The sequence below is a fragment of the Melanerpes formicivorus genome, unplaced genomic scaffold, assembly GCF_026170545.1.
Source record: "Melanerpes formicivorus ecotype bairdi unplaced genomic scaffold, bMelFor1.0.p_v2 SCAF_34, whole genome shotgun sequence".
NCBI classification, from domain to species: domain Eukaryota; kingdom Metazoa; phylum Chordata; class Aves; order Piciformes; family Picidae; genus Melanerpes; species Melanerpes formicivorus.
In genome coordinates, this window is record NW_027142386.1 from 4015560 (window position 1) to 4029375 (window position 13816).

Sequence of the window (13816 nt, forward strand, 5' to 3'; positions counted from 1 at the left end):
AGCTGGAGTTTTCATCCCCCAAATCATCCCATGATGGAGCTGGGCCCAGTCAGAAGGGCCAAACAGGTGCCCAGGTGGGAACTGACAGGGAGCAGGGGCTGAGGAGGGGGTTCTGTGCTGTGCCCATCACTGCCAATCACTCCCTCTTGGTGGAGTTCATCAACATGCACCATGCTGGTGCCAGTCCCCCGTGCCAGGATGGAGCCCCAATTGCTGCCAGGATGCTTGGAGGGGCTGCAGCCACTCAAGGGGGTTTTGGGGTCCCCAAAGGGGATGGGTGCCAATGGGTGTGGGTCTGAGCACCTATCCCCTTGTTCCCCAGCATCATTTTAGTGCTGGCAGCATCTGCCAGAGCAGAAAATGAAGAGAAGCCACCAGGAACAACCCCCTGCCTGCAGCTTCTCCTGGGGGGAGACACCACTGAGTAACCTTTGAGTTCTGGTGCAAAAGTACTCCAGCTAGGGGGTTGGTGTCCTTTGGGGCAGCCTCCAGAGGTGCAAATTCCCCAAATCCCTGTCCTCTCTCCTGCCTGTGCAGAGCAAATTGTGGAGAAGGATGAAGGGCCCTACTACACCCACCTGGGCTCAGGGCCCACCGTGGCCTCCATCCGCGAGCTCATGGAGGAGAGGTAAGGACCCTGCCCCTGTCCTGACCCATCCTGGGGGGCTGAGAGGGTGAGGAGGGGCCTTGGGGGTCCTGTGTGCACCCAGGAGCATGAGTGGGGGGCCTGAGGGGGTCTGTGTGGACACATGAGGGTGAGTGGGGGCATGGTGGGGGGCTGTGGGGATCCATGAGGGTGAGTGGGGGGGGCTGTGGGGTGAGTTGGTGGACCATGAGCTAGACTGGGTGCTGTAAAGGTGAGTGGGGGGAGGTCCATGAGGGCAAGTGGGGTCCCATGAAGTCGAGTGGGGGTTTGTGAGAGTGGGTGGGTCCTGTGAGGATGAGTGAGGGACGATGAGGGCAAGTGGGGGCCTGTGGGGGATAATTGAAGGTGTGTAGGACCCTGTGAGGGTGAGCTGGGGGGGACATGAGGGTGAGTGGTGTCTGTGAGGGGGGAGTTGGGGCATGTGGAGCTGAGCAGGGGCTCATGATGCCCCTCCCCTGGCAGGTATGGTGAGAAGGGCAAGGCCATCCGCATCGAGAAGGTCATCTACACGGGGAAGGAGGGGAAGAGCTCCCGGGGCTGCCCCATCGCCAAGTGGGTGAGTGCCTGGCACCCAGCTCTTCTCCCACCTCAGAGCCCTCCTGCCCATCCCCTCCCTGCCTGGGAATGAGGAGGTTCCCCCAGCCAGTGGTGGCCACAGCAGGCAGGGGCAGCATCCTCACTCTGTGGCTGGCAAGGAGGAAGTGAGGGCAGAAGCCACCCCCGGGGAAACTCCCTGGGGCCTCCCAGCACTGCTGAAGGACACATCCCTGCCTGCAGCCCCTGGGCCTGAGCTGGGGCAGGTCAGCCTGGAGAGGAGAAGTCTCTGGGGAGGGCTTAGGGCAACTGTTGCTGAAGGGGCTTCAGGAGACCTGGGGAGGGATTTCTGATAAGGGCTGGGAGTGCCAGGATGAGGGACAATGGCTCTGAGCTGGAAGATCACAGATTGAGGCTGGAGATTAGGAAGAAATTGTTGACAGTGAGAGTGGGGAGACACTGGAACAGGTTGCCCAGGCAGGCTGTGGATGCCTCCTCCCTGGTGGTGTTCAAGGCCAGGCTGGATGAGGCCTTAAGCAAGCTGTGCTGGTGGGAGGTGTCCCTGCCCATGGCAGGGGGGTTGGAACTGGATGATCTTTAAGGTCCCTTCCAACCCAACCCAGCCCAACCCAACCCATTCTGTGAACCCATGAACGTGCTCCCACCCCAGAGCCCCAAAGCCCATGTGGGAGAATACAACCATGGGAGCCCTCTCAGCTCTGCTGCCCAAAGTCCCCACAGGATGCAGTGCAAAGCAGCCAGGCCCCACTTTTGGGGTCCTCCCTGTCCCAATGAGATGTTTGCCAGTGGAGTGGCCTCAGGCATTGGAAGAAGTAGCCCAGAGAGGTGGTGGAGTCCCCATCCCTGGAGGTGTTCTGGAAACCTGTGGCCATGGCACTTGGGGCCATGTTTTGGTGGCCATGGTGGTGTTGGGTTGGTGGTTGGACTGGATGATCTCAAAGGTTTTTTCCAACCCAACCCAACCCAAGCAGCTCTCTGGTCAGGCTCCTCCATTTTCCCAGGTTATCCAGTGACACAGGCAAGAGGATTTGGGTTTGGTGATTTGGTGGCCATGGCGGTATTGGGTTGCTGGTGGGAATGGATGGTCTCAGAGGCCTTTTCCAACCCAACCCAACCTAGCCCAACCCCACCTAACCCCACTCAACCCAGTCTAACCTAACCCAACTCAACCCAACCCAACCCAACCCAACCCAACCCAACCCAACTCAACCTAACCCAACCCAACCCAACCTAACCCAACTTAACCCAACTTAACCCAATCCAACCTAACCTAACCAACTTAACCCAACCCAACCCAATCCAACCCAACCTAACCCAACCCAACCCAACCTAACCCAACTTAACCCAACTTAACCCAATCCAACCTAACCTAACCAACTTAACCCAACCCAACCCAATCCAACCCAACCCAATCCAACGCAACTCAACCCAAACCAACTCAACCCAACCCAACTCAACACAACTCAGCCCAACCCAACCCAACCCAACCTAACCCAACCCAACCCAACCTAACCCAACCCCACCTAACCCAACTCAACCCAGCCCAACCTAACCCAACCCAACTCAACCCAACCCAACCCAACTCAACCCAACCCAACCCAACTCAGCCCAACCTAACCCAACTCAGCCCAACTCAACCCAACTCAGCCCAAACTAACCCAATCCAACCCAACTCAACCCAACTCAGCCCAACCTAACCCAATCCAACCCAACTCAACCCAACTCAGCCCAAACTAACCCAATCCAACCCAACTCAACCCAACTCAGCCCGATCTAACCCAACCCAACCCAACTCAACCCAACCCAACCCAGCGCACCCCCAGCAGCTCCCTGGTTCTCCGGTCGGGCTCCTCTGCTTCCCCAGGTGATCCGGAGACACAACCAAGAGGAGAAGCTGCTGTGCCTGGTGCGGCACCGGGCTGGCCACCACTGCCAGAACGCCGTCATCATCATCCTGATCCTGGCCTGGGAGGGCATCCCCCGCACCCTGGGGGACACCCTCTACCAGGAGCTCACCGACACCCTCACCAAGTACGGCAACCCCACCAGCCGCCGCTGCGGCCTCAACGACGAGTAAGTGGGGAGGGGGCGCCGGGGGGGACCCCCTCTGCCGTGCCAGCTGCCATCCCCTGACCTTCTTTCCGTGGTGTCCCTCCCCCAGCCGGACCTGTGCGTGCCAGGGCAAGGACCCCAACACCTGCGGAGCCTCCTTCTCCTTTGGCTGCTCCTGGAGCATGTACTTCAATGGCTGCAAGTACGCCCGCAGCAAGACCCCCCGCAAGTTCAGGCTGGTGGGGGACAACCCCAAAGAGGTGAGGGACACCAGGAGATGTGGCTCCTGACCAGAGGAGACCTTTATTGCCATCTACAACTACCTGAAGGGAGGTTGTAGTCGGGTGGGGGTTGGTCTCTTCTCCCAGGTACCCAGCACCAGAATAAGAGGCCACAGGCTCAGGCTGTGCAGGGGAAAGCTGAGGCTTGATCTTAGAAAGTTCTTCACAGAAGGAGAGATTGGCCTTTGGGATGGGCTGCCCAGGGAGGGGGTGGGGTCAGCATCCCTGGAGGTGGTTAAGAAAAGCCATGGTCTGGTTGATTAATTGTGATTGGGTGATAGGTTGGACTTGATGATCTCTGAGGTCTCATCCAAGCTGGCTGATTCTGTGTGATTCTGTGATTTATCCTCTCCAGCTCCATGCTTGGCAGAGAGGAAGCCTGAAAATAGGATTTCTGGTGGGGTTTTTGATGAATTGTACTGTACTGGGGGGGGTTTTGTTCCATATCTCTGGAGGTCCCTTCCAACCCCTAATGTTCTGTGGTACTGTGAGATTGTGAATTAGGAAGATGAAGGAGGGAAGAAAGGCCACCTGGTGAGAGCAGTTAGGTTCACCTTGGTGTCCCACAGCCAGGTCTTGTGGTGTGACAGCAAGTGCTGGTAGGGAGTGATTCCAGTGGGGTGTGTCTAGAAACCCCAGGGAATCATAGAATGGTAGAGGTGGGAAGGGACCTCTGGAGAGCATTGAGTCCAACCCCCTTGCCAGAGCAGGGTCACCTAGGACAGGTCACAAAGGAATGCATCCAGATGGGTCTTGAAAGTATCTAGAGAAGAAGACTCCACAACCTCTCTGGGCAGCCTGCTCCAGGCCTCCAGCACCCTCACACCAAACAAATTTCTCCTCATGTTGAGGTGGAGCTTCCTGGGTTCCAGTTTGTGTCCATTGTCCTTGTGCTATAACAGGACACCACTGACAAGAGCCTGGGCCCTGCTTCTTGAATCCCACCCCTCAGATATTTATAGACATTGATCAGATCCCCTCTCAGACTGCTCCTCTCCAGGCTAACCAGCCCCAGGGCTCTCAGCCTTTCATCACCACACTGATGTTCCAGTCTCTTCATCATCCTCATAGCCTCTGCTGGACCCTCTCTGGTGTATTCCTGTCCCTCTTGATGCCAGGGGACTTGTGTGGCAGACAAGCAAAAGCCCAACAGGCTGAATGGCCAAAACCTCACCAGGAATTTAAGCCACCTTCTTTGGGTGCTGGAGGACATTGTGGGAAGGGTCTGATGCCACCTGCTGTGCACAGTTCCATCCCTGTAGCCAACCCCTGGGTGACATCTTCCTCTTGACCCTGTTACAGGAAGAGCTGCTCCGGAAAAGCTTTCAGGACTTGGCCACTGAGGTTGCTCCGCTCTACAAGAGGCTGGCACCACAAGCCTACCAAAACCAGGTACTGCCCAACCCTCTTGTCCCCTTTTGGGCCAGGGCAGCAGGGTGGTGCCAGGTAGGAGGTTTCATCTGAGCCAGAGCACTCTGCTCCCTCTGCCAGGTTACCAACGAGGACGTAGCCATCGACTGCCGGCTGGGCCTGAAGGAGGGGAGGCCGTTCTCGGGCGTGACAGCCTGCATGGACTTCTGTGCCCACGCTCACAAGGACCAGCACAACCTCTACAACGGCTGCACAGTGGTAAGCAGGCAGCTGGCAGGGCTTGGTGGCATCCAAACATTTATAGAATGGCTTGGGATAGAAGGGACCTTAAAGATCAGCCAGTTCCGACCCCTCTGGCTGGGGCATCAACACTGACCCCAGCACTCAAGCTGTGGCCTCACCAATGACCAGTCCAGGGAGACAATCACCTTCCTGGTGCTCCTGGCCACACCATTGCTGATCCAAACCAGGCTGCTGGTAGCCCTCTTCACCACCTGGGCACACCCTAGCTCATCTTCAGCTGCTGCCAACCAGCATCCCCAGGTCCTTTTCTGCTGAGCAGCTTTCCGACTGCTCTGCCCCAAGCCTGGAGCGCTGCTGGGGATTGTTGTGGCCCAAGTGCAAGACCCAGCCCTTGGCCTTACTGAAGCTTCTACAATTGTTCTTGGCATCAATCAAGCCTGGCCAGATCCCTCTGCAGAGCCTCCAACCCTCCAGCAGATCAACACTGCCACCCAGCTTGGTGTTATCAGCAGTCTGGCTGAGGGAGCCTGGATCCCCTCATCCACATCATTGATGAAGATGTTAACCAGAACTGCCCCCATCACTGGGCCCTGGGGAACACCACTGGTGACCACCACTGGTGGCCAGCTGCCAACTGGATTTATCTCCATTCCCCATCACTGTTTGGGCTTGACCATCAGTTTTGGAGTCCACCCACCCAAGCCATGAGCATCTCCAGGAGGATGCTGTAGAAAGCAGTGTCAAGGGATTTACTAAAGACCAGAGGAACGACAGCCATGGCCTGTCCTCCAGCTCTGAGTGGGTCACCTTATTGTAGAAGGAGATCAGGTTGGTCAAGCAGGACCTACCTTTCATAAACCCTTGCTGGCTGGGCCTGATCATCTGGTTGTTCTGTATGTGCTGTGATGGTACTCAGGATGATCTGCTCCATCACCTTCCCTGGCCCTGAAGTCAAACTGACAGGTCTGTGGTTTCCCAGATCCTCCTCCCAGCCCTTCCTGTAGATGGATGTCACATTGGCTGACTTCCAGCCTGCTGGGTTCAGCCCAGCCAGCCACAGATGCTGAGAAATGACTGCTGAGAAGTGTCTGCTTCCCAGCAGCTCACCCCTGACCTGCACCGGTCCCTGGGTTTATTCCTCTCTGGTCTGTGGAGTTATTCCTCCCAGGTCCATGGGCTTAATCCTCCCAGGTCCATGGGCTTATTCCTCCCTGGTCCATGGGCTTATTCCTCCCAGGTCCATGGGCTTATTCCTCCCTGGTCCATGGTTTTATTCCTCCCAGGTCCATGGGCTTAATCCTCCCTGGTCCATGGGCTTAATCCTCCCTGGTCCACGGGCTTATTCCTCCCAGGTCCATGGGTTTATTCCTTTCTGGTCCATGGAGTTATCCTTCCCAGGTCCATGGTTTTATTCCTTCCTGGTCCATGGGCTTATTCCTCCCTGGTCTAACCTGAACCCTGTGGGAGATTTCCAAATGCCAGCTATGGACTGGTGCAGGCTGGGGGGCTGCCAGCCTGAGGTGGGCTCACATCAAGTGGAGTGAGGAGGACGTTTTGCCTCCTGCCCGACACGATCCACCTCCGTCAGTGCCCCGCTGATGGCAGGCTGTGCTCCCCAGGTCTGCACGCTGACCAAGGAGGACAACCGTGTGGTGGGGAAGATCCCAGAAGATGAGCAGCTGCACGTCCTCCCCCTCTACAAGATGTCCAGCACGGATGAGTTTGGCAGTGAGGAGAACCAAAACGCCAAGGTGGGCAGCGGAGCCATCCAGGTGCTCACCTCCTTCCCCCGCGAGGTCCGCAAGCTGCCCGAGCCCGCCAAGTCCTGCCGGCAGAGGCAGCTGGAAGCCAGGAAAGCTGCTGCTGAGAGGAAGAAGCTGCAGAAAGAGAAGCTGCTGACGCCGGAGAAGATCAAGCAGGAAGCTCTGGAGCTCCCCACGCTCCAGCAAAACGCAGGTAACGGGGGGCAGAGCCGAGGTCCTGCCACCCTGAGCTGTCCAAAACGCACGTGAGGAGAGGATGGGCACGTGGCTGGGGGCTGTCTTGGGGTGGTGGTGTTGAGCGCTCAGCATGTTGGGTGTAGGATGGCACTTCTGGGGTGCCTGGGGTGTTCCCCTATGCAGATGCAGAATAGCACTTCCAGGGTGCCTGGGATGTTCCCTGTGCTGGTGCAGGATGGGACTTGATTCCTGGGGTGTTCCCCTGTGCTGGTGCAGGATGGCACTTCCAGGGTGCCTGGGGTGTTCCCCTGTGCTGATGCAGAATGGCACTTCTAGGGTGCCTGGGATGTTCCCTGTACTAGTGCAGGATGGGACTTGATTCCTGGGGTGTTCCCCTGTGCTGGTGCAGGATGGCACTTCCGGGGTGCCTGGGGTGTTCCACTGTGCTTGTGTAGGATGGCATTTCTGGGGTGCCTGGGGTGTTCTCTGTACTGGTGGAGAATGCCACTTCTGGGGAGCCTCATGTGTTCCCCTGTGCTGGTACAGAAGAGCATTTCTGGGGTGCCAGGGGTGTTCCCCTGTACTGATGCCATGTGGAGCTCTCACCATAGCCCTGCCCGTGGCTGTGAATCAGTGCCAGCGCTCCAGGTGCTGCCGGGTGGTGCCGAGCTCTGCCCAGCACCCCTGGGGGCTTTGAGCCCAGCTGAAGTTTTTGGGGTCCTGGCTCCACGGCAGCAGCTTCCTCGGGTGGCAGGTGACGGGGGCCGTGTGTGTGCTGTGCCCACAGGGATGGCATTGAAGAGCGGGCTGCCCCCGCAGCCGCTGAAACCTTCCATCAAGGTGGAGCCTCAGAGCCATTTCAACACCTTCAAGTACAACGGCAACGCGGTGGTGGAGAGCTACTCGGTGCTGGGCAGCTGCCGGCCCTCCGACCCCTACAGCATGAACAGTGTTTACTCTTACCATTCCTACTATGCACAGCCCAATCTGCCTTCCGTGAACGGGTTCCACTCCAAGTTCACGCTCCCCTCCTTCGGCTACTACGGCTTCTCCAGCAACCACCACGTCTTCCCCTCCCAGTTCCTCAATTACGGAGTGCCCGACAGGAGCGGGGGCGGCTGGGTGAGCAACGGCTACGAGAAGAAACCTGACGTCTCGGCCTTGCAGGAGGACCTCAACCACACCTACAGCAACGCCGATTTCCCTCAGCCCGCCCCGCACGGCGCCCGCAGCAAAAACCATCACCAGCGCACCTACGAGCGGGCCAACCGCTGCGCCAGCCAGCAGAAAGCAGCGGCGGCGCACAGGACTAGCTCGGCCTCGGAGCAGGCGGCGCCGTTTGCACAGAACTGTTTCGCCAACCGGCCCATCAAGCAGGAGCCTCCGGACCCTCCCCCTGCCGTCGAGCCCCTTCCCGGCGCGGCGGCCGTGCCTGCCCCCGGTTTAGCCTTGCCGGCTGTCCCAGCCCGCGGCGCGGGGGCGGAGCAGCGGTGGAGCCCCTTCAAAGCTTCCCCCGAGAGGACTAACGCAGCCGAGGGCTCGTGGAGTGCCCTGGTGCCGGGTTCGGGCGGGCGGGAGAAGCCGAGCGCCTTTGACGCCGCCGCGCGGTTGCCGCCACCGGAGAAGCGGTGGCCAAACGTCCTGGCAGGAGAGGCGGCAGGGGCACACGGGTCTGGCTTGCTGCCGAAACCGTGGAGCCCCTGCAAGCTGGGGGAGACGGCGCTGGCCGGCACGGGCACCCCGAGCCTCCTGGGGCAGCTGGGCTTCGGCTCGACCTTGTCAGGGCTGCCCGGCTTCTCCGAGGAGCCCTGGGGCTCGGTGAAGGCAGAGGAGCGGAGGACGCCGGCGCCCAGCCCGGGGCTGCCGGAGAAGCCGTGGGAGGCGGCGGTGGGCGAGAAGGGCGCTGCGGGACCCCGCCAGGACAAGCCGTGGGACCCCTTCAGCCTGGAAGAAGACCTGCCGGAGAAGACGGTGAAAGAGGAGGAAGAGGAGGATGAAGCGGAGGAGGAGGAAGAAGAGGAGGAGTGGTCGGACAGCGAGCACAACTTCCTGGACGAGAACATCGGGGGGGTGGCCGTGGCGCCCGCGCACGGCTCCATCCTCATCGAGTGCGCCCGCCGCGAGCTCCACGCCACCACCCCGCTGAAGAAACCCAACCGCTGCCACCCCACCCGCATCTCTCTGGTCTTCTACCAACACAAGAACTTGAACCAGCCCAACCACGGCCTGGCGCTGTGGGAGGCCAAGGTGAAGCAGCTGGCGGAACGGGCCCGGGCGCGGCAGGAGGAGGCGGCGCGCCTGGGCCTGCCGCCGGACGCCAAAGCCTTCGCCAAGAAGCGCAAGTGGGGCGGCGCCTTGGCCACCGAGGCGCCCAGCAAGGAGAGGAGGGACTCGGTCCCCACGCGGCAGGCGGTGGCCATCCCCACCAACTCTGCCATCACTGTGTCCTCCTACGCCTACACCAAGGTGACAGGGCCCTACAGCCGCTGGATCTGAGACCCGGAGGTCAACCGCCGCGGCCCCAGCTTACCTCAGACCTCTACGGCAGCGCCGCATCTCGGCGCTGCTTCCTGGTGCTTTCTCCTCGGGCGTGGTGGGAGGGAGAAGAAAAACAAACGAAACGAAACGAAACGAACCAACCCACGAGAAAACAGACAAAACACACCCCTACCCCCACCAAACCCACCATGAAGCAAAAACACCACCACCACCACCGCCATCAACAACAACAAAACCCCACAAAACCCTAAGCCGCAGGAAGAGACCCCCCCAAGGCGCACGCAAGGAGACGGCGGAGCCGGGGCGGGCGCTCGCCGCCGGAGCGCGGCGCCCGGGGAGGAGTTAGCCAACAAAGGAAAACTTGCTGAAAACAAGAGACAAACGACAACAAAAAGAAAAGCAAGCCAAGAGGAACGATGCTGTCGGAGGCTTTTTATTACCTTTTATTTTTCTCGGGGTGGGGGGGGAGGGAATCTCCGATATTTATCTCTCCCATTGGGGTTGCTATTTTTTCAATCCAAGCCTCGTGAGCAGAAAGGGAGAGAGGTTTGTAAGAGACCTTTTGCAAAGGAGAGGTTTTTAATTCCGCTGCAAAATGCCTAATTTATTGGATTTTAGTTCCTTCCCTCCCCACCCCCCCTTTTGTTGTCTTTCTTGTTGTCTCATGGCAACGATGAAGCCCAGAAAGGAGCCGACGATGAAATTAAACCGAGGAGAGAAAAACACAAAGCAAAACAACCCTAAAGACAAATAAAAACCAACCTGAAACAGCAAACCAGCGTCAAGGCAAGAGGTGACTCCTGGTGGGACCGTGGTTTTCCCATCATCCCAACACGCTGAACAGCCGATTCATGTTCAATTCCTCCCCTCCCACCAAGGACCTAAAAACCACCAATTTTGCAACTCGAGGAGTCCTTCCTTAACAGCGATGGGAGACCTGCTGGTTGCCAGCAGGACGTCCCAGGACGGCTCGTCCGGCGGGATCGGCTCTGCCGGGTCGCAGCGAGCCGGCGTCTTTCCCGGCGCCGGAGACCTCAGGACATGTCCAGGCTGGGGGCTGCTGCTGGGGGCTGGTGCTGTCGGGGGGGTGCTCAGACTTGGAGAGGGCTCCTTTGCTGATGGCCCCCGGGGAGAGCGGCGACAGCAGCAGCGGCGGCGGCATCTCTAAAGGAGCCGATGGGACAGAAGAAACCCCCCAACAAAGCCACAAAAAACCCCAAACAAACAGGAAAAAAAGCAAAACACCACAAAACCAGGAAAAAAAGAATTACAAAAACAGGAAAAAAACCCACACCCAACAACAGCACCCACCCCCAAACTGTGAATAACTCACTGGTGTTGCTCTCTGTACATCACTGTTGCTAAAGTCTGGTGCTTTCCGTCTCCAGGGGATTGATTTCTCCACGCGCTCGGCTCTGGGAAGAGCGAACCCCAAGACTTGGCTGGCCAAACACCCACCCCCCCACCTCGTCTCCCCCCGCTGCCGGTTCGACTTCCCCGCCGGTTGCCGGCGAGCCGGCGCGGTGGTGAGCGCCGCCGGGGCTCGGTGCTTTTTCTTACCCCTTGTTCCCCGGGTGCCATCCTCCGAATCGCCGTTCTTCCCCCAAGACAAAAACCACCAACCCCACCACCACCACCACCAACGACAACCCCCCCAAAACCCCAACCCAGAATCACGATGCCGACAAACAACTGCGTGGTGCTTTTATGAACTTCTCTGACTCCAGACTTCCCGCGGCGGGCGGGCAGGCAGGCGGCGGGCGAGGAGCTGCTGCCGCCGCCGCCGCCGCCACCGCTGCGGTTCACCGGGAAGGGCGGCGTGGCCGAATCCGGGGTGCCGGCGTCCCCCGGGGGGTGGTTGTTTATTGCACTTTGAGGTGCCTTTTGGAGAGCCAGCGAGGCGGAGGGCGACGCCGTCAAAGCGTGCAGAAATCACCTGGTGTTTACTGTCACACCCCCATCCTCCCCTTTTCCCCTCCCCTCCGCCCTCCCCCTCCCCACCCCCCCTCCCGCTCTCCCCAACCTTCCTTTGCGCACTGGCACGGATCAAGCAAGGATCAAAGAGCCGGAACATTGCCGTGGGGCTTGATTTTAAACCTGTAAATAGGGAAAGATTTTTTTTTTGTTTTGTTTGGTTTGGTTTTGTTTTGTTTTTAAAAGCACTTTCACCTAGATTTAAACAAAACAAGGAAAACAACAACAAAAAAAAAAAGAACGAAAAAAGAAAAAGATTAAAAAAAAGGATTAAAAAAAAAGAGAGGAAAAAAAAAGAGAAGGAAAAAAAGAGAAGGAAAAAAAGAGAGAAGAAAAAAAAAGAGAAGGAAATAAAAGAGAGAAGAAAAAAGAGAAGGGGAAAAAAAAGGAAAAAAGAGAAGGAAAAAAAAAGAAGAAAAAAAAGAGAAAAACAAAACTTAAAAACCCAACCCCCCCCTTCCTTCTCTCCTCCTCTCCTCCCCCCTTCAAAACTCCCTTTTTTTCCTCCCCACCGACTTGAAAGCAGTTATGTTTTAAACAAGATTATCGTGGGAGAACTGTAAATACTGGCAGAATATTTAACAAGCTTCGTCCGTCCTTCAGGATTAATTTTTTTTGTTGTTCCCCCCCCTCCCCTTTCTTTCTCTCTCTCTCTCCCTCCCCTTCCCTCCCTCCCCCCCTTCTCTTTTTGGTTGTGTTTTTTTGGTTGTTTGTTTGGTTTGTTGGTTGGTTGTTTCTATTCTTTTCACTGTAACCTGTAAATTCACCCACATCGGACAAGGAAACTCAACGGAGCTCTCAAAACCGCTTTGCTTCCACCCAAGAGCATATCAGGATTGGAAGAGTCGAGGGAGGGCTGCCCGCGGGTGATGCCGGTGCCAGCTTGAGGACCTGACTGTTGGTGATGCGGTTCTGCGGGTGACTGAAGGGGCCTGGCTGATCCCTGCTGGGCCGGATTCGGGTGCCGGCTCCGCTTGGCGTCTCCCAGGCTCCCCTCCTGGCTGGCTGCGGTGGCCGGGGGGCGGGTTGGGAGGATTGCCTTGCGAGCTTCCCCTGGGCGGGTTCAGAGTTGGAGGGCCAAGGGAGAAGGTTTGGAGAAGGCGAGGGTCTGCGTAACCTGTCTGAGTCCTGCTTCCTCGGAGGAGTTGTCTGATTTTTGGTGCCGGGAGAGAGCTGGGGGGCGGGGGTGGGGGTGGGTCGGTCCGGTTGCGGCGGGTTGGAGCCGGGGGCAAGCGGGGAGCCGCCGGCGCTGCCGCCGCGGCGGGGTCGGGGAGCGAGAACTGCTGCGGTCTCTTTACGTTTTTACACTACATGAACGTTCTAACCTACCTCAAATCTCAGTCATGACAAATTAGCACGCTTCAGACTTCTACGAAAACTCGAAATCTATGCACAGCTCTTTTACCCCTTGCTGCTGAGGCTGCTTCTCAAGCAAAACCTTTTCCCCTTTCACCCGTTCCCGGCGGCCGCGCTCGTCCCACCCGTGCCGAAGCCAGGGAAGGGGTCGCGGCGTTTAGGGGGCGACTTGTTTGTGTGTGTTGGGGGTTCGGGTTGAGCCGGGATGGGGGGGGAGGGGAGGGGAGGGGAAGGGCGGGGTGTTGGGGAAGTGGCAGGGGGGGAGATGTTTTTAATCGCTTCGGGGTGGGACGGGAGGGAACCTAACTTTGCAGCAGGTCGTGGCCACAATGGTGCTAGAACAACGCCCGCGGTTGAGAGCTCGGCGCGGGGAGCCCCGGCGGGCTCCTGCCACCCCGCTTCGGTTTGCCGGCCGCGATGCTTCGCCTCAGGTGGGGAACAGGGGGGGAAACGTTCTTTTTTGGGGTTTCCCCCTCCCTATCCTGAGATCGTCTCGGGATGAGGCACGGGGAAAGGAGGAGGAAAGCAGAATCCCTGAGGTGCCTCAAAGTTGCTGATTTATTATTATTATTATTATAATTATTATTATATTATTTTCTTCCTTTTAATACTGGAGTGTTGCTTTGTGGGCTCTCTAAGGTGTATTTTTATGACGTGAAATCTTCTACTTACAAACGGTGCTAACGGTGTTTTAACGAACTGTCCCCTCGCTTCTGCCCGGCTCCGCCTCGCCGAGGTGCTGCTCGACGGGTCGAAGAGACCAGGCAATCAAGGTGCGACCGCAGAGGGCAGCGTGGGGGGTAGGGATTTTGACCGGAGCGACAGCTTGGAAGCCTCCCGGGTGCCGCTTGGGTTTATGCAAACTGAGATCGGGGCCGCGGCGCCGGCGTCCCCTCGGC

At 58.1% G+C, this 13816-nt stretch overlaps 1 protein-coding gene across 1 annotated transcript in view; it reads left to right on the top strand.

Moving 5' to 3' along the window:
- Positions 1-13123, top strand: part of TET3 (tet methylcytosine dioxygenase 3) — a 46530-nt gene extending 33407 nt beyond the window's left edge. The window contains 8 exon segments of the mRNA XM_068156462.1: positions 538-628; positions 1109-1202; positions 3066-3274; positions 3363-3513; positions 4837-4926; positions 5026-5163; positions 6768-7104; positions 7876-13123. Coding sequence (XP_068012563.1) covers positions 538-628; positions 1109-1202; positions 3066-3274; positions 3363-3513; positions 4837-4926; positions 5026-5163; positions 6768-7104; positions 7876-9584 — 2819 coding nt within the window. The 3' untranslated portion in view covers positions 9585-13123.
- Positions 13124-13816: the final 693 nt, after the last annotated feature.